Source organism: Megalobrama amblycephala, linkage group LG7 (genome assembly GCF_018812025.1).
Source record: "Megalobrama amblycephala isolate DHTTF-2021 linkage group LG7, ASM1881202v1, whole genome shotgun sequence".
Taxonomy (NCBI): Eukaryota; Metazoa; Chordata; class Actinopteri; order Cypriniformes; family Xenocyprididae; genus Megalobrama; species Megalobrama amblycephala.
The window spans coordinates 16,673,391-16,694,641 of record NC_063050.1 but is presented as its reverse complement, the minus strand read 5'-3'; the positions used below and the strand labels follow the sequence as shown (position 1 = coordinate 16,694,641).

The 21,251-nt window shown below is 35.7% G+C and overlaps 1 protein-coding gene across 4 annotated transcripts; it reads right to left on the bottom strand.

Moving 5' to 3' along the window:
* Window positions 1-5,206: 5,206 nt before the first annotated feature.
* Window positions 5,207-19,788, bottom strand: LOC125271874 (tetraspanin-1-like). 4 transcript variants are annotated; one of them, XM_048196160.1, is made up of 8 exons: window positions 19,634-19,786; window positions 8,779-8,845; window positions 8,479-8,688; window positions 7,770-7,844; window positions 5,954-6,064; window positions 5,757-5,873; window positions 5,592-5,675; window positions 5,207-5,311 (listed from the first exon to the last, which is right to left on the bottom strand). In XM_048196160.1, the coding sequence occupies exons 2-8, from the start codon at window positions 8,830-8,832 to the stop codon at window positions 5,225-5,227; spliced, it is 738 nt and encodes a 245-aa protein (XP_048052117.1). In that variant the 5' UTR covers window positions 8,833-8,845; window positions 19,634-19,786; the 3' UTR covers window positions 5,207-5,224. The 4 variants fall into 4 exon arrangements, with proteins under 4 accessions (XP_048052117.1, XP_048052118.1, XP_048052120.1 ...); XM_048196161.1 differs by lacking the exon at window positions 19,634-19,786 and adding an exon at window positions 12,126-12,239; XM_048196163.1 differs by lacking the exon at window positions 5,592-5,675 and having other exon boundaries at window positions 19,634-19,788.
* Window positions 19,789-21,251: the final 1,463 nt, after the last annotated feature.

The following is a 21,251-nucleotide window of genomic DNA, read 5'->3' as shown; positions in this document are numbered from 1 at the left end:
AGCTCTGTGTTTAACAAAGGGTTATGACACTTACATGTTTTGTCTATCAAGATAATCTTTACAAGTGAACACAACATTTATAGATTTTGAAGCCTAAATAAATTCGTCAGATATAAAAGGCTAACAGTAGGCTATAAACGGACTACAGCACACCATGGTCGCGGATCAACGTCGTCACCACCAAGCTTCCTCAAACTGTATTTAAAAAACAACGTTATTTATAAACATGCTGATTATGATCTGTGATGTGTATGAATACTTATCCACTTTTTCATGAGAAATGCTGTCCAAATGTCCTGTTTGTCATGATGACGTCTAAAGTCCCCGCCAAAGGAAGTAGTCCCTTTTAGCAATTTGTTAGCAACCGCCGATTTTAAGACACAGTAAAAGTTTAAAAAATCACAAGTGGGTTATAACTGGTGTGTTTTAAGTCATAGATCAAAACGTGAAAGTATTTAGAGGCTTTGTTAACCACAGACCTTATTTCAGGCGATTTAGCAAAAACCCATTCAAAAAACCCATAGACTTTACGGCGTTGGAACCGGAAGTCCTAAAATGCTAACTCGCTTCCGGGTTTTGCCTACAAAAATGCGTCATCCCTGAGGTACTCTATTTACTGCAAGTGCTTAGTTTAATCCTCTACCGCATAGTGTTGCCATATGGCAACATACACTTTGTGTTAATTTCTTTGCCACTGTCTCTTTAACAGAACATTCTCGTTTTTTTTGTTGGTAAGAGAAGACCTTAGTTTAGCCAATGATGTGCTTTGGTTGTCACATGACATGCAATGCGATTTTCTGACAGACTGCCGTCTCTTGTATGTAGTTGCTGAAAGCAAATTAAAACGTCATTAACAAACAAGACCCGCCCATGTCACATTCACAAAAACAATTGTTAACATCATCTCAGGTAAGTTATGATAACATATTCACCACTCAGAAATTTTTTTATGAAATTAGTTTTTGGTAAATCGATAAAATGTCTGTGTTGCCATATGGCAACACTGCGCAATAATGGAATGACATTATTATAATAGGTTAGATAGCTGGCCAGCTGCAGTCTGTTAAGATGTAACAATAACAACATTAATGCTAGTGATATAATGTTGATTAGTCGTATGTTAAGGACTGCAATGGCATTTATATTATGGATTAAATCAACATCAGAGACCTGCCCAAACCTACCACTGGCCAGGGGCGTTTCCTCCGAGTAGGCAAGGGGGGCAGTGCCTCCTCAAAAAAATAGGATGAGAAAATAATCCATATTACATATAAAACAACGCAAATATTACAAATTATGACATTAAAAAGACACGTTTATCTTAAGGAAGACCCAACAGCGACACCCGCAGGTAAAGGTACACAGAGGAGTCATGCTTTACAGTCTATGGAGTCATGCCTCCCTTTCCTCTCATAGAAAACCATATAAAATCATTAGACCCCCGGCGTGCGGTGGGTTTTGTGGGGGGTAATTGAGAATGAATGGGGGAAAGTCACGTGAGAGAGGAGGCAATGTCTCCATCGCGCTATGATTGGATGTAACGGCTCTGGGGTGCGTTTCCCGAAAGCATCGTTGGTGAACCATGGTCGTAAGTCCCATTGAACTCTATTGGTAACGACGGAACTTGCGACCATAGTTCGCTTTGGGAAACGCACCCCTGGCTTGTGCGATAAATCCCGCCTTTTGTTGACGTGCGCGTTCCGCGCATCAGTTTGACTGAAGAAATGATGGCGTCAATGGGAAGACTAATTGAAAAGTAAGTAAACAGATCACCCAGTTAGATATCAACGCTTTGTCACGTCAAAATCAAACTTGAAATGGACTGAAAGCATGATGACTGCGGGTTTTTTTTTTTTAGTGCAATCAGTTTGGTGAAATTAAAAATACAATTCGTGTCTGTGACAGACGGTGTTTACGGAGCATGACTGATGAGCCAAAATATCCTAGGTTGACAATTAAAAAGAAAAACCGCAATACACAAATAAAATATATTGTTTAAATTATTATTACCTTTAGTTATTATTTTGAAATGAATGTAGAAATGCTTAAAACACTAACTTGATGAGACTGACTTGGTTCTGATAAATAGAACATTACATTGTTAATGTAAAATTACAAAATAGAATTGTATTTTATTTTTTTTATTTTTTGATGTACTGTAATGTTCATTTAACAAGTAAGATGTGTCAACTTTAAGAGTAATGCACATGAATTTACATTGATTCATAAAAAAAAATGTGCCTCCTCATTTCAGAACACCACTGCACGCCACTGCCACTGGCCTACCATTGTGTCTCAAAAAGGCAGGTGCAAGTGGGTGTAAGTGTACTTTTAGGGTGAAGTCCACCAAATGTGATGTGTACGTGTGCCTCACCTCTGAAAAAAAATGCTTTTTAAAGTTTCGTACAGAAAAAAAGGTGAAGTTTCAAGGATTTTGGGGGGTTCGTGTTCATAACCTTCCTCTCATAAGATTGCGTAATGTTGAATTTTCATGAACTGCATTGTTTTTGGTTTTATGTCACTGTTTTATGATACATGATGAACAGTATTAGATTTGTTTTTAACTGTCTACATTTGCAATTTAAATAATATTCATGAAAAACGTAATGAAATTCAAAGAATATACAGCATTATTCATCAAAAGAGAATGGAGTAAATAAAAGCACAAGATGTTGGAAAATAAGTATAAGGTGTTGTTTATATTTACAGCTTATAATAGCACAATTGATTCAATACAAACAACTTTTTTTAGGAAAAATATTAACTATATACACTTACACTTATTCTAAGTTATTTCCACTATTGTACGTTGTTGCCATATGACAACATATCATAAAGTACCTTAAAATAATATTTTTTTCCAATTGTTTTTTTTACAGCACTTCAAGTTAAGCCATTCTAAGAAAAGAAATAGAGTCAAATATTTTTTTTTTAATACATTTATCATAATGCGTGCAACCATTAGCTGTAAATTTACATGATTTAACTGTTTAATGAAATAACAGTATTTTACTGACAGAAATCATCCTTTCTGAATAATTTCTACATAATGACTTAAAAACTTCTGAATGAAAAACTTCGGGCGGTTTCCCGGACAGAGATTAAGCCTAGTCCTAGAATAAAATGGCCCTTTAAACCAGAATAACAGAAATCTGCTTTCTCTGTCATGGTTTAAAATAGTCTTAGACTTAGTCTAGTCCAGAGTTTAATAAACTGATTTCCTGGAGGAAGACTAGAGCTACTAACTGAGGCTTAAATTAAACCTACCAGGAGGCAGAAGAAGAAGACATGTCTTTTCTTCTATTTAAATAGAATTCATTACAAACAGATTTCCAGGCATTTCTTTTTTTCCCACAGCAATGTCTTGATGTATTTTGCTTGTCTCTTGTTTAGTAAAGTTTTTTTTTTTTTTGAGATTGCAGTCTTTTTCTGCTGTCATTGTTTTCCTTGGATTTGCTTCTCTTGGTTCATTCCATGTTTTACATGGGAACCTCTCTCATGCTAATTCAGATTAGCAAAATTGATTTTAAATTAATCTAGTTTATTTTAAGTCTGGACTCCATAGTCCAGGTTTTAGTATTCTGTACTTAATCTGTGTTTCAGAAAGCCATTTTTTAAGCCACGATTAACTATTCTAGATTAAGGCATGTCCTGGCTTAATTTAAACCCTGTCCGGAAACACTGATGTTATGCTGCATGTTGCTTTATTTAAAGACAGTAACTGTGTATTTGCTGATACAGTAGTTATATTAGCTCATGCATGCTGCATTTTACAGAAAAGGTTTTACAATAATCCTATAAAGTGCAGTTTTTTGTAAGACGTTAAAGAAAAATTAGGATTTTTGTTTTACCTTAATTTTATAGTTTTTGTTTGAACAGCTGCTTTTGTTAATCAATTTAGCTCTAATTTTCAATTAAAACTTTTGACAATTTTTGACATCCTAAATGTTCTGTGAATTCTGAAAGTGAATGCTATGATATGTAATCATGTGACAGAATAATGATAATCAGCACTGAAACTGATCTAGCTTTTCTAGTTTCTTGGAAATAAGAGTAAATGTCTACATAAAATAGCAACATGAGGTAAATAAAAAATATAATTTTCTCTGATGTGAAAGAATACAGTATAACACAGGCAATGCTCTTATGAATGTAAATGATAGTGTTCAGATGATTATTAAGTTTGATGTTAATATGTACTGTTGGAAATAATCCTCATGTACGCCGTATTGCAGCAATGTAAGACTGGTGCTTTTATATAAAGTGCAATGTAAAAAAACAGCAAATAAAAATATGCAGTAAACACATAAATGAGTTTTTATATTTAAAGTTTATAGTTTACTACAGAATGAAATGTTAAAGCAGCAGCAAAGTTTGTAGGCTTACTAGAGGAATAGAAATATCTCTTAAAAATATAATTTAATAAAATATTTAATACAGTTTTCCATGAATTATTCCACAATAGGATTTTCTCACAGCAATGTTTTATGCTCTCATTATCAAGTTTATTAATCATTTTTAAAGGAAAGTATTAAAGTTGAACAGTTGTTCTTTATAATAATAGAATCATATTTTCAGTGATTTGTCTTTACAAAAAAAAAAAAAGAAACATTAAATGAAAAGAGAAGCCACTATGCACTTTGTTATATTTCATAGGCGTTGTAAAACTGAAATCAATTAATATTTTTAAAGCTGCAGTCCGCAACATTTTTTGGTTAAAAATGATCCAAAATCAACTTTTGAACAAGTATATAACCAGCCAGTGTTCAAAACTATCTCATTATCTTGTCTCGATTCACAAAAGTAAGCTTTGTAATAATGTTTTATAATAAGAGCGACATGGCGGATTTCCGCGGGAAATTTGAGCATGCAGCAGTTCCTCTGTGCATCATTAAGTCACATCCGTAAACAAAGGAAGGAGTCCCGTCGAGAGGCTAGTCAGTTATATCATGTGAGGATGCTGCCGGTGGCGGCACATTTATAGCCTTTTCTCACAGTAGCTGCCGAGGCACAACGCACGTACAGATAACTGTTCCGCATATGACTGCAATTGCAGGTTTCAAACAAGAGATGGCGACAAAGAGGAACAATTGCGGACAGCAGCTTTAAGAACGTAACTTTTTTTTTCACACATCACCTTTCATAACAAAATGTGATTTTTTTTCCTCCTGAAAGCACTGTATGTAAACACACAAACTTGCACACATTTATAAAAAGTTGTTTATCACAGATTATTTTCAAAGGAGCCCGGGAGATCAGGTATGCGTCTCAAGCATCGGTAGACTTTCAGGGAAACGACCAAGGCAACAATCTGGAAAACAGAGTTGAAGTTGAATATAACTATTATTTATCGTCAAGAACTGACTGCTGTTTTAGTACAATGCTCTCTTAGATTCATTCCTGCTGACAGACTACTAACATACAAGATGTCTGATTAAAAACCCATTACAGAAAACAAACTAAAAAGACATCATTTCAATCTTTGAATCAAATCAGTTTTAAACTAATACAAAAATGCTGCAGTGGACCATTTCCCATGTTCTAATTGTTTCTAAAAGTTTAGGTAGGTCAAGGGTCACATATATTATTACCTCTAGAATGCCGATCAAAAAGGACAAAGCTCCAGAAATGGGAATGTTTTCGGTCAACAGCAGTTGAATGCAGCCCCTTACTTTCTATAGCAGGAATGAAAGAGTTTCATAAAAATAATGTAATCATGATCTTTTTGCTGTATTTTGGTCATGATGAGGCAGTACCTTTTTTTCAGCTTCTTCTTTACTACATGTTGAATGTGTTTCACCGCAGCATTGTGTATGATACTTGGTCATCATAGATGGGAAGTCTTCATAGCCTTTGTATCCACAGCAACGCAGCTTCATTAAAATGAAAATTGTAATATTCATTAGAAGGACCACAGCTGACATACATGAAGGCTTATGCATGACGGTCTTACCTTGTTCATAGTTTCATCCCATACGAGAGTGATTGAAGTGTCATTCTCTTTATAGCTCTCCTGAAGGCTTTTTATCATTTTGCTCTCTAAGCTGCTCAAAGCTTTTTCTTTCTGTTAACCATAAAAGGAAGCATTTGGATAAAGCTCTGTTCCTGTATTTAACCAGTATGGAACATTATGAGAGACAGGTTGGTTGGCACAGGGTTAATTTCCACTTCATAACTGAATTCAGTTACAAAAATGAGAGATTTTGTCCTTTTTGAAACTGATTGATATGATCAAGACAAACTATCAAAACTAGACAAGTGCTGCATCCCAGTTTGCACTATCCATTCTAAATAATATTTCAAATTAGAATGTCCTAAATGGTTTGTTGAAGTGAGTATTCCAAAGATACGTGAAAGCATGTCACCACTGATGAGAAACATATGCTGATACTTGATGTCCGTCTCTAAATGTTGCACTATTTTTTATTAGTACAACATTTTTTAATAGTTTTACAATTAATTGTATTTCTTTTATTCGTCTTTTTTGTTTAAGAAAACACAGACATCAAAAATTGGCATATAATCTCAATAATGGTGACATGTTTCATGTTACAATGCATGTTGGAGCCACTGTAGTAAAAAAACAAAACTCATGACTCCCAGCATGCATTGCAGCATGAATCATGTCACCATTGATGAGAAACATATGCTGATTCTTGATGTCTGTGTGTGTTTAATGTCTTTCCCCCCATAATGTGTCTAAAAGTTAAAATTCAAAAAGTGTGATCTGTGGCATGAAGGTACTGTTGGTGAAAATAACTTAACAGTGAACAACCACTTACAGACAGTGATGGGACTAAACAATAAGTTTTCTTCTTGATGGTGTAAACCATATCACCTGATTGTTCCAGTTTATGGTCTCCTTTGACAAACTGGCCAACTAAAGGAAACACTGATCCACATAACGGTGACCAAATATTTTAAATAACATCTAAGCCTCTCTTAATTTTCAAAAAGACATGATTGACACAGTCAGTCAGGGGTGCGTTTACTGAAAGCATCGTTAGTCAACTTGGTCATAATCCCACTGAACTCTAATGATAACGACGGAACTTGTGACCATAGTTCGCTTTGGGAGACGCACCCCTGGTTTGTTATAAGAGATATTTAATGTCTTTTCAGTTGATTTTATCTAAGGCTGTGTCTGGAAGTCAGTTCTTGTGTTTTCTTAATATTTAATAACATTTTCTATTTAATAACATTAAAACATATGACCATGGCAATTATAATGAAGTAGCATGTCCCAAAGCTTGCCTACTATTCTGCTAAACACTCAAACGTATGTACTTTTTCTTCACAAAATAGGTCACAGGATAAGCCGACAAATTGTGATGCAGCAAAGGTTTCAAAAAATGTACCAAAATAACTAAAATATTGGAACTAACAATGATTTTTAATTAAAAGATGGAAACAAGTTATATTTAACTGAATTATATATATACAAAATTTTAGCAAATCATATATATCACACAAAAAAATTACGATTATCAAATCACAAATGTGTGTTATTATCTTTTATGTCCCCACAACCTGTGTGCCAACGATTCCTGTTTTGCAACATAACTTAAGCCGTGAATTAACAAAAGAAAGATTTTTGTAATATTAACTGTGTTTTTTTTGTAACCGATAATTCAAGCTTTTTTTTGGTTTATCTTAATTTTGTTTCATTAATTTTGTTTCATTATTTTGTTTGTTTCACCAAAGATTCTCCACAATGACATTTTTTGTGATCAATCTTTGAAAACTGGGTCTCATATATTTGCTCTCACCACAGAATAGGGGAGGACCAGAAACACTGCCACGATGACCTGGAGAATGAAGATGATGAGCACAACGACGAAAAACTGAAATAAAATTGAAAACGACAGAAAGAAAGAAATTAAAACAGGGTGGTAGTTTTACAATGGCTCATGTCAAGAAATTTTACTTTTTTTTTTTTTTTTTTTTACAATATTTAACTTATAGGCTATATATATATATATATATATATATATATATATAGGCCTATATATTTTTTACAATGGCTATATTCACACTCTTTTTACCAACATTCAGTTTAGCACATCAGTAAATTTCACATCCAAAATGCATTAAAACTTTTCCAAAACATTTCAATATGGTATTACTGTAAAAATGTGGAAAACTGCAATCACATTCAGTTTTGTATGTTTGTAGGTTTTGAACTTAAGTTTAACAGTTTTGTAAAAGAGAGAGTAGTATGTAAAGGTGCAAATCAACCTGTAGGTACAACGAGTTTTGGTGGTAGTTATTGTGTGAGTGAGAGAACAGTTCATGTTATTTGACAGATGTAGTCATTGAATGTATTTTGTGCCAAAGCAATGGAAAAGGGTTCTAAGTTTAGCTCACATATATAGACTGCTGTTGTGCTCACTGTGGGAAGAGTTGTGAAAAAGTGACCCAAGTATTGAGAAATTGGTTCTAGTGATTGTAAAAAAACAAAACAAAAAAAACACTCACAACCAAGAGCATCCAGCTTTTTTTCTTCAAAGTGCCCAAACAGCCAATTACACCCATCAGAGCGAAGATGCAGCCCAGAGCGATCAGCATCGGGGCCCCCAGGGAAAGAAACGCAGTAAGTGTCGCATCATCAACTGTTTTAAACAAGTCAGATACCTTGCTCTGCATTTGTGACCATATACCATATCCTACAGCCGCGCCCCCACTCAACTACAGTGTGTGAAAGAGAGAAAAAAGTTTATTTGGTGCTCATTCATCATCAATCAGTAAATCATCACTCAATAAATGTAATTTACTTACAGTGAGGAAGCTGTAGAAGGTGGAAACCAGCTTTAAACATTTTGTCACCTTCATGTTTTGTTTTGGTCTGTGGTGAAGAGATGTGACAAGACAATCTAGACTGTTGTTTCCAGATTATAAACATGAACCCAGCTAACAGAATTTTGTTATAAGAACATTCTCTAAATATTCAGTGTTGGTTCTGGGAACATTAAAAACGTCCAGTTTTCTTGACGTTACAGTAACGTTTTTATAAGGGATAATGTTCCTCAAACGTTCTTTCAACTTAATTTTGATCTAAAATTCAACATTCTAAGAACGTTGATTTGTAACATTCCAAGAACATGAAAATGTTCAGTTTCCTTAATGTTAGTAGAATGTTATTTAAAGGTTAGTATGATGTTCCTGAAACATTCTTTCAATCATTCAAACACCTGCTGTGAACAAACACTGAAAGAAAGAGAAATAAGAACACAAACTACAACTTTCTTCAGCCACAGCCTTAGATGAACTGAAGATAAAAGACATTAAATCTCTGAAGATCTGATTAAACAACTCCACAAACAGCATTACCAGCTTCACTTATTACTATTACTTATTACCATCATGGAGGTTGGTGGTTGCTTTAGTTGAGCTCTTGACCCCTGACTATTATAAAGTTGCTTCTTTTTCAGCAGTTACAGATGTTTGCAGAAAACGTTTTTGCGCTGATAAAGAAGACCAACACGTCTGTTTTAATAACAGGCAAATGGCTGCATTAAAATTGTTTAAGCAACTGCTTTTTTTCTGTAATTGTTTTCTTTAAAAAAATGATATGCAGTAACATATTCAACCAATGCAAAAAATATGATTTACAACACTGTTATTAACTTTTTGTTTAAAACATTGTTTTGTGTCATTTATACACTCACAGACATCAACATTTGGCAACAATGGTGACATGCTTCGTGCCAGCATACAAAACACATTCATGGTTCCCAGCATGCATTGCGACATGAATAAATTATGCAGCTGAATTTTTTTTATTGTCACCATTGTTGAGGTTTGTATGATGAGTGCTGATGTGTGAGTCGATTTTTACTTCTAAATAGTTGTGGACAATCCAATATAAATCAGTTCAGTTTTAAAAACAATTTCTATAATTTTTGAGTTCATTATTTGCTTTTCACATAACACTTCAATACCAAAAGTAAAGAAAACCACAATAAAGCAGTTGTTTGTCTGTTATTAAAACAGACATGTTGATCCTCTTATCAATGGAAAAATGTTTGCAATTGTTGATGAAGCAATTGTTGCAATTGTTGAAGAAGCAACTCTGTAATAGTCAGGGGTCAAGAGCTCAACTAAAGCAACCACCAACCTCCATGATGGTGACCTCAAACGAAACATCTAAACTTCTGTTAAATCTAGCTTCTCTAGACGTGTGACAGAAATAAAGTCAGTCTGGTTAGTAATAAGTGAAGCTGGTAATGCTGTTTGTGGAGTTGTTTAATCAGACCTTCAGAGATTTAATGTCTTTTATCTTCAGTTCATCTAAGGCTGTGGCTGAAGAAAGTTGTAGTTTGTGTTCTTATTTCTCTTTCTTTCAGTGTTTGTTCACAGCAGGTGTTTGAATGATTGAAAGAATGTTTCAGGAACATCACACTAACCTTTAAATAACATTCTAATAACATTAAGGAAACTGAACATTTTCATGTTCTTGGAATGTTACAAATCAACGTTCCAACAATGTTGAATTTTAAATCAAAATTAAGTTGAAAGAACGTTTGAGGAACATTATAAAAACGTTCCTGTAACGTCAAGAAAACTGGACGTTTTTTTACGTTCCCAGAACCAACACTGAATATTTAGAGAACGTATAACAAAATTCTGTTAGCCTTATGAAACGTAAAATATATTTCCATATATTTATGATCAATATATGGTGTAAATATACTGAAAATATATATGAAATAATATATTGAATAATACACAAGGAATTGCCACTTTTCATATATTGAAAAATATGCGACAATATATTTAGTAGGCTACTAATAAATCATGCACAATGGTAACCCCAAAAACTCACACATAGCCTACCAGAAAACCGTTTATATGATCCCTATCCCTCCCTGTTCTAGCTTGTAATATTCTGGACGAAACTGTTGCTTCAAGCGATAATGCCTTGTCTAAATCGCTTGTAGGCTCCTCATATGTCAGTCGCCATTTGGATAAAAGCGTCTGCTGTAAGGCTGTTCCTGTCAAATTTCTTTACCAGCTAAATTAAATTGCAGGTAAACATTTATCGACATTTATCCGCAAATGAAACACAATTATTAGATGTTTTAGCACGACGTCTGTTCTACTGAAGGCGACTCCTTTCCATTTATTTTAGAATCATTTTCTGTATCGGTGTAATAACTTTTTTGTGCCACTAGAGGACCCTCTTCTGCCATAGACAATTAAACCCAAGTGGACTGAGCAGCAGTAGTCATCATGCCTTTTGACTATCTATTGTCTCCCTAGTGAGTTATCAGTCTGTCACTGCGTTCCAAACGGGATATATCGCTCTCTGAAGGGCACTTAGGATTGAAAACATTCTTGGCCGCCATATTGAAGGGTAGTTCCAAACCAAAGTGCTCAAAACTGTCCACTTCAAAGGTTTCTTTGCAGCGGATTCAAATGCCTGCTTTATAATAAACCTAATTCTCTTTCTATGTAGATTTTATATTCATAAATGTAAATTTTCAAATTGTAAATCTATTTTTGTTGTATTCTTTCAAGTGATAAAACATTATTTACTCACAATCTCACTATCGCTTAACAAAAAAGCTCTCAGGTGGGCAGGGCCGCATTAAGACTACAAGGGGCCCCTGGGCTTCACCTCTTGAGGGGGCCCTTCATCCACCAGCACTATTACCTATATTCAGGGGTTAAATTGGGCTGAGGCCCGGCACATAGGCTTACGAGGGCTCGACATATGCTTGTCCGGGACTGCGGGGCAAGTGGATTTTTTGAAGTGAAAGAGAATTTTACTTGCCTGACCAGATAAGTAGCTTGATTAAAATATCAATAACAACCAAAACGCGAGAATGATTAATCTAGCTTAAGTGGCGACTGATAGGATGTAGGTGGCGGTGATATTGCGCTGTTGAGGATCACGTAACCTCTTGAGGAGAATTCAAAACAAATGAGCTCTGCTCACACAAAGAAACTCAGTTATCATGTTGCAATAAAAATTCAATTAAATTCAAATTTAGCTTGCTATTTACGACATATGATAAAGTTAAGCATCACACGACCGAAAGTGCTGAATTCCTGAATATCACCTCGATCGAAATTGACACTAATTTCATACAACAGTTCAATAAAAAAAGTAGTTCACTTACGTTTTAGATGCAATATGCCTGTTTTTGTTCTATTGTAGCAGCGAAAATAGTTCCAAACAAAGCAGAAGCAGTGCATCTCGCAGCTGCGCTCAGCCGTTTTGAATAATTCAGCGTTTTGAACGAATCGGTTGAGTGAAGATTCAATCGCCTATTCGTAAACAACTGCTTCATTCTTGATTCATTTGAATAAATGACTCAGTGGCTCACTCATTAAGACGGTCACTTGCCGCCATCTACTGGCGGCTTAATTTCATGTTTAAAAGTATAAATTTCCCACCAACATTTATTTGTATATTCAAAAATATTTAAAGAATCTCATAATATTATTGAACGCAGTTGTACTTTTTCAGTGTAAATTATTTAATTTGGTAACAGCCCTATAGTGTCTTACTATTTTAATTTATCAAATGTAAGAATATGAAATAAAAGATTTGAATAATAGTAAATTTTTTTTTTTTCCAGACAAGCTACTTTTTTACTCTGACAAGTAAATGACCAATTTAGTTGTCCAAAGGACAAGCACAAAACCAGGCTTAATGTCGAGCACTGTATTTTGTATTTATATTCTGTCCTTTAATGGTAGCATCACTCTTATATTTGATACTAACACAAAGGAGAAGGCACAGGCCTACAGAAATATTTTATTGTCATCAGATGTAGCTTTCACAATACCAGCATCTATAATGATTTTGATCAGCATTTTATTGTTCATAGCAGAGGGCTCTCTCAACTTGTTATATTTTACAGTTTGTCAAATGATACGATTTTGTAGTCTTTGCATACACATGCACCCCTCGAAAGCCTGAAACCACAGAGCCCCCCCACATAACAAATCCCAATTTAACCCCTGCCTACATTCACTCAATCTTCTTAATCACAAAGTGCACGTTATCAGCCTTTTATTTTGCATGAATAAATGCCATTACCAAAACATCCGAATCTATAGGTCTGTTATAAAATATAAATATCACTGCATTAACTACATATTGGCACATTGTCTGAACTATTTGTACAGGCTACTCATTTCGAAGGCTGCATCCTCCAGAGGTCGCATTTGAAGGCTGTATACGTCATTGACACCAGCTCATTTAAGAAAAACAACCGTTGAGAGAAAGAAAAAACAGCATTTTGCACCTCACGAGGAATAAGCATCAATTTTATTATGGTTAATTTTCTTAAATAAGACATCCTTAATGATGTATGCAGCCTTCAAATGTGAGCTCCGGAGGACGCAGCCTCTGAAATGAGACGCAGATTCGAACAGTAACAAAGGCGCCAGTTTTACCATTTCAATTCCAGCGTGAGTCCTTGTCTTTTGGAAGTGCATGCAAAGTGGATTTGCTTGCACCGTAGAGATGTCATGTCAACATGTCAACAACACAAACCAAACTCTTCCAGTCTCAGCTTTTTGAAGTCTCAGTCTTCCAGTCTCAGCTTTTTGAAGGCGGGTCAAAATAGATGTTGTTCGCGAGCAACCGGCTGCCATTACGCAAATTTTTACATTGTTATGTAGGTTTGTAATAGAAAGTGAGACTGGAATTGCTGAAGACTCATTTTGGCAGTTCAGAATCAATTCATTCTTTAAGGCAAAAATTACTTTTTTATCCTGCACTTTGATCTTTAAAACACAAGACAAAAACATACGCAAGTTCGACCCAAATGTTTAATGTCATGATTGTTACCATTAGTAGCCTACCATTAGTATTTGCATTAGTTTATATCCAGCTGGTCGCTTTTATCGATTAGTTACGCAGCAAAGTTGCATAATTAAAACTAGTGTCATGAGAAAGCAAACTGTATTGTCATGCAGCAGACATAGCCTATATAAACAAATCAGAAATGCATTTGATTTCAGTTCTCTTTTATCGTCACTGTAATACAATAAATCTTATTTAAATAATAATCAGTGTTCTAAAATGGAAGCAAATAATGTATTCATACATACAATGTGTGTCTAATGTCAATGTGGCCTTTGTGTAGATATTTAAAGATGGTCATCTTTATGCATGACTGTTTTATGGATTTATGTTTTCATGGATTTATATGAAATGGTAAGACTTTATAATAAGATTCAGATTACAGATGGTAAGGTTAATAAAAGTATTGTTCATTGTTAATTTCAACATTTCAACATTTTACCTCATTGAACGTTTTCAGAAACTGTATTTTTGTAGGCTATGATTTGTATTTTTATTGGACTACTAACGACAGGGTTCAGTGAGTAAAGGGTCGCACATCGGTCGATAAGCGTAGCGCCGCACCACGTCTTTAAAATTCGAACACATTGTCTTCTTTGGGGCTGTTCACACAGAACGCGCTTTTCTGCGCTACTTTTTCTTTGTTTTTCTATGTAAACATGCGCTAGAAGGACGTGCAGAACCGTTGCGCTCGCGTCTTGATGCATAACATGGCGTTCTAAAGCCATGAATCAGTTCAGCTAAGTTAAAAAAAAGTTTTAAAAAGCGTCTCGAGACCTTGCGGTTTCCCCCATTCCACTGCCCGCGTCTCGCGTTTTTCAAAGCAAAAACGCGTTGTGTACGCACACAAGCAGCGCCACTGGGTCTGTCCGCGTTGTCCAGATACTGATACTTAGTTGCTTGCTGCTAGACGCGGCGCGTCGTAATGAACTTCACGCGCAGAACAGCACATGTATTCAAATCAAAGCGATGTTAAAGGGACAGTCATCACATTATAAAATGCGGTTATATTTTTTCCGGCATCACCGGGGCCCTCCCTCAGCCCGGGGCCCTGGGCTGAAGCCCAGGTAAGCCCGTGCATTAATGCGTCGCAGCAGGTGGGTAGTCCAGGGGTCAGAGAGTAAAAGTCCTGCCATATTTTTTATTCCACCCACTGAAGCATTAATGAGATAAATAAGTGTTTAATTGAGTGATGATTGAACATTATTGAAGACACCTGATGATAACAAGCAGAATCACCAAAGGAGAAAATCACTATTTTTAAGCCACCATCACCGAGGTCAGGGTTTGTTTTAGTTGGGCTCTTGACCCTTGACTTTTTAATGTTTGATTTTGTTTGGGCATTTTTAACTGCATTAAAACCAACCAGACAAGCAAAGAAAAAAAGATTATCAGGTGGTGTTCGTCATGCCTCCCATCATGCATTGCTGCATGAATAAATTATAAGTTGAATTGTTTTAGTAATTTTCTTTATTCTCACTTTTTAAATTTTTCTGTTTTTCTGTGACTTTTTATTAGCTTTTCTAATGTTCAGAGTTGATCTGTTTATCAGTATATGTTGCTTGTGACCGTTGTTGAGATTCACAGGCTGATTCTTGATGTCTGTGTGTCTAAAGTAAATCTTTTTTTTTGTGTTAACGACAACTTTCAAAAAAAAAAAATTTATTAAAGTTGATCTTCTGCTGTAGAGTCACAGTGCTGCTGTAATCAATAATGTAAATCTAACTCAGAGATTGAGCTCTAAATGACTTCAGTGACTCAGATCAAATAATGATTAAGTGAAAACATAACCAACACCACCTGATCATCTTTTAACTTTGCTTGTCTGGTTGGTTTTAATGCAGTTAAAACTGCTCAAACAAAATCTAACATTAAAAAGTCAAGGGTCAAGAGCTCAACTAAAACAAACCCTGACCTCAATGATGGTGACTTAAAAATAGTGATTTTCTCCTTTGGTGATTCTGCTTGTTATCATCAGGTGTCTTCAGGCCTGGACTGGTAATCTGGCATACCGGGCAAATGCCCGGTGGGCCGACCCACTTGGGGGCGGGGCCGCGATATGATATGATTTTTTTTTTTTTTTAATAAAACATAAAATTGGCCAACGACCGGCCCATAAAGCAGGGACAGCGGCCCATTGGTTCATTTTCCATACTGACACTGGGCTGGCCCAATCACATCTCTTAACAGACTCCACCCCGTCCCCTGTGTTTCGTGTGTCAGATGCAGTGGCTCAGAGCCAAAACATCTGTGGATTAGGAGGATGGAGAAACAAAAGCGCAAGTGCAAGGGGGGTGCGGAGAAGTTGCGGGCAAAAAAAAATAAAAAATTTAGAGGTTGATGCCTCAACGTGCAAAAATTACTGACATGTTTAGTACGGTTACAGTAGCTTCAGTTTACAGTACCTGACGACGTGCAAGAACATAGAAGAACATGGAGGAGACACCTGTCAGGCAGAGGAGCAGCCATAGGTGTTTGACAGTGAAGCCAATGAGGGACAGAGTAAGCAGGAGAGTATAATAGAAGCGGTAAGCAGGGTAGTTACATGATTAACAGGGAGGGAGGGAGCGAGGGACTCACGATGCGACGATGATGATGCTTTACCTAAATTAATGAATATTAGGCTATAAGACAACATAATCGTCGTCGTTATTATAAAGTCAGACTGTCACCTACTGCACTGGTCACTCAGTCAGCTAAAGTCAAATAGCACAGCGAAAGCTATTTTGCACTGTTTTTTTGTAGCTAGCAGTGTGCCCTTGTAGCTATCAGAGTTCACTTATGCAGTAACGCCCCTTCTCATTAACTAGAAAAACCTGAAATGATGCAATTTGATTTTTCAAATTATTTTTCAGGTTATTATTTTAATGTAATATTACTGATGATGTGTTTATTTCACAACGAGACTATAGGTGTCTATTTATAGCCGTTAGTCGTGATGATGGTCTACTAGATCTCACTTTTCAGCTATAAAAAGTTATGTTTTGTAGCTCTTGTACCCTATTACTCTGGTATGAACACTTGGTTGTTTATGGCAAGTGAATAACATGTATATCATTTTATTAGGACGTTTTTTGTGAGTAATTTGGTAGTATAGTTTTCTTTTTCATTGTTTTTAATGGGGAGTATCTAAACAATAAGAGGTAAATGTTTGACACTTAAAGAGGGGTTTGTGCTCTTTAAAACAAAGTATATTTGTAATTGTAAATTATAATTTTTCTTCTGTCTGTTTCGTTGAAAAAAAATGAAAAAAATATTTCTTTATAGAATTATCAGTATTCTACATCCATGTTCTAAGGGTTAACTAGCTTTTATAACATGGAGCACATTGTCCATCAAGATTATAATGCAAAGTTAAACACTTAAAATAAGATTTTTTTTCTGATCTTTGCTGTCCATTGGTGTGTAGGCCCTACTCCACTGCCACTTTTGATCACCAGGGAGTTAGTCAAGAGAGAGTGAGTACACTGGTCCACTTGCACTTACTACTCAGCTTTGTAGGGGCTTTGGGGAATGGAACAGTAGGTATGCATATTTACAGGGACTGCAAGGATGGTGTACTGGTGGGTGGTGTCCGACCGATTGTGGTGGGCCGGTCTGAGCAAAAATGCCAGGGCCATTTTTTTGTCCCAGTCCAGCCCTGGGTGTCTTCAATAATGGTCAATCATCACTCAATTAAACACTTATTTATCTCATTAATGCTTCAGTGGGTGGAATAAAAAATATGGCAGGACTTCCCACCTCTGGTTAAAGTAACACTAAAGCAGAGTTAAAGTTAATGAGATAATTAAGCAATTCATTAAGTGATGATTGAACATTAATGATGAACACCTGCTGTTAACAAGCAGAAACACTTAAGAAAAGAGAAACACAAGAACTACAACTGACTTTAGCCACAGTCTTAGATTAAATCAACTGAAGATGAAAGACATTAAATCTCTAAAGATCTAATTGATCTATTGGTCAAAAAATGATGCCACCATCATGGTGGTCAGGGTTTGTTTTGTTTTGTTTATGCTCTTGACCCTTTTATATTTTTAAAATATTTTGTGTTTGAGCAATTGCAATAGTGTTTCACAAGAAACACTTGTACATTGCTGAATCAAAAGACTGAAGAAGCAAATCAGCTTGAAGTTGACTGAAAGCCATTTTAAATGAATATCACAAAGAAGTATCTTTCTCTTTGGTTTCTTGACTGAGATTCAGCAATTACAAAATTGCAACAAAAACATATTAATTCCATTAAACAAATGCCATCGTAACTCTTCAATTTGGCTGCAATCCAGGAATATCACAATGACTACATCAGCATATAAAAGCAGCTAATCTCTGCTCACAATAAGGCACTGACCTCACTGCTTTACAACAACATCATCATATGCACTGTTACAGAGAAAAATCTAACATAGAAAGTCAAGGGGCCAAGAGCCCAACTTAAGCAAACGCTGATCTTCTTCATGGTGGCGTTGTTTTTTCTTTTTTTTTCTTTTCTTGACCAATAAACCTCTGTTAATTCTTAATTCTGTAGATGTTTGAAAATAAAGTCAACCTGGTTAGTAATATGTGAAGCTGGTAATGCTGTTTGAGGAGTTGTTTAATCAGATCTTCAGAGATTTAATGATTTTTGTTGATTTCATCTAAGGCTGTGGCTGAAGTCAGTTGTAGTTCTTGTGTTTCTCTTTTCTTCAGTGATTCTGCTTGTTAACAGCAGGTGTTCATCATTAATGTTCAATCATCACTTAATGAATTGCTTAATTATCTCATTAACTTTAACTCTGCTTCAGTGTTACTTTAACACTATTTAGAGAGGGACCAAATGTTCTCTGACCAGAGTTGATTTAACTCTGGGGATTTTACTGTGTAGAGTACTTCCTCCTCCTCGGCTCATTCAGCCACTCTTTTCAGGTTTTAAAGTAGAATGAAAAATCTCTTTTACTTCACTACATCTGTTCTTGAGTCAGCAACTCACTTTTACTGGAGTAATATTTTTTTAAGATATCTGTACTTTTACTAAAGTACTTGATTTGTGCACTTAGGCCACCTCTACAGTATTTTTATTTTATTTTTTTGCCAAAAAATATGCCATATTAAATTCAGCTCTGCTTTCCTCAAGTCAGAACTTTCTCTCATAGATTTCAAGCTATTCCCCTGTTGTTGTTTGTATTTTCTTAAAGGTGGATTTTCCTGACATCATTATGGTAACTAACATGAGAAGTTGATCCGTTTCCTTCAGTGTGATTCTACTATTCGAAAAACTAATACTAACACAATTTTATTTTATGGGCTCAAATTAATTGAGACTACATAGATATTTAGTGCATCTAAAAATTAATTTGTTGCACCACAGGAACATGCAAGCGAACTGCTAAAAGGTGCGAGATGACCCAATACAATGGATACAAATAAAGATTCCCTTAGATGGTAATGAAATTCATTCTTCAGATTTAGAATATAGGCTATTTCAATATGGCAGTACTGTAAAAATTGCAGTCATATTCAGTTTTGTATGTTAGGTTTTGAACTTAAGTTTAACAGTTTTGTAAAAGATTAGTATGTAAAAGTGCAAATTAACCTGTAGGTACATCGAGTTTTGGTGGTGGTTAATGTGTCTGAGTGAGAAAACAATTATTTCAAGTTGATATTGAAAAACAAGTCTTTTAGATGTAGAATGCCTCTTAAGGTCTAGTATTTTTAAGTCTTTATCCTGGAATTGACTCATTACATTAACCCTGGCTAAAATAATGTTCACACATATGTCAAATCCTTTCATAGAAATCCCATTTGTGTCAAGTGAAACAATATCATACTCACATCAGTGGAATACAGCTTGAGAGATCTGCAGCAGTATCGAAGAGTTCCTGATGATACTAACATAGATGTCTTTGATCTACTGGCTCTTAAGCATTCTCACCACATCCACCCTTTGCATACTCATGCTTTACACTTCCCACCAACAGAAGGTTCTTCTAAAAGTGTTATGTGCTCACACCACCACAAATAAACAAGGTATGCAAAGGAAATGTTGTACCAGTCACAATAACCACAAACAAAGGTCCTACAGTAAGAGTGGGCAAGTAAACATTAGATGTAGATAAATGTACAGGGTCCCCATAAAGTATTTGCACACTTAAGGCACAACTAAAAATGCACACGTCTTGCATTATATCTCAAAATTTCAATCCAAGCAGACTTTCACACTTTTAAATCAAAACAAAAAGTTGTTGTTTGTTTGAGAAAAGTTGTTTTAAAGATTTGGTATTTTGGATATAATGCAATGAATGGCATATATATAATATGCCATTCATTGCATTATATCCACACACACAGTGTTCAGCGTAAATGAGTACACCCCCTTTGAAAAGTAACATTTTAAACAATGTCTCAATGAACACAAAAATAGTTTCCAAAATGATGACAAGACCTGTTTAACTTATAGCATGAAAGTAAGGTTAATAATATAACTTAGAGAACAACATTTTCAGTTTTACTCAAATTAAGGTCTAATTTAACAAGAATTCAACCACAGGTGAGTCTAATTATTCATTACACAGGTGTCCAGCAGACAGTTGACTATAAAAGGGTGTTAAAACCACTTCCCATTTCATGCTGTCAGCAATGGCACCACATGGAAGAGAAATGTCACCAGAAAGGTAACGGCTACAAGAAGATCAGCAAAGCTTTACTTATCAGTCAGAATACTGTAGCAAAAGTGGTACAAAAATTTAAAAAAGATGGAAATGCAACCATCTCACAGAGGCGTCCAGGTCATCCACGGACGTTAACACCTCGACAGGAGTGTCTTCTGATGAGAAGGGTTGAAGAAAATCGGCATGCAAGTTCACTGCAGTTATCTAACGAAGTAGAAAGCCAAACTGGGGTGACTATTTCCTGTGACATAATACGGCATACACTGCAGAGGAATGGCATGCATGGGTGCCGTCCATGAAAGAAGCCTCTCCTAAAGCCCAGGCACAAAAAATCCCACCTAGAGTTTGCCAGGGCCCATGCTGACAAAGACTCTATACTCTGGAGTGATCAGACCAAGATAAATGTTTTTGGAACTGATGGCTTCAAAACTGTATGGCGTCGCAAAGGAAAATGAAAAATGCATGGTGCCTACAGTGAAACATGGTGGCAGTGTCCTTATGTGGGGCTGCATGAGTGCTGCTGGTGTCAGGGAGCTGCATTTCATTGATGGCATCATGAATTCACAGATGTACTGCTCTATACTGAAAGAGACAATGCTACCATCACTCCATGCCCTTGGTTGTCGTGCACTTTTCCAACATGACAATGATCCTAAACACACATCTAAGGCCACTGTTGGATTTCTGAAGAAGAACAGCGTGAAAGTGATTCAGTGGCTCCTGATCTGAACCCAATCGAACACCTATGGGGAATTCTGAAGATACAAGTTGAGCATCACTCT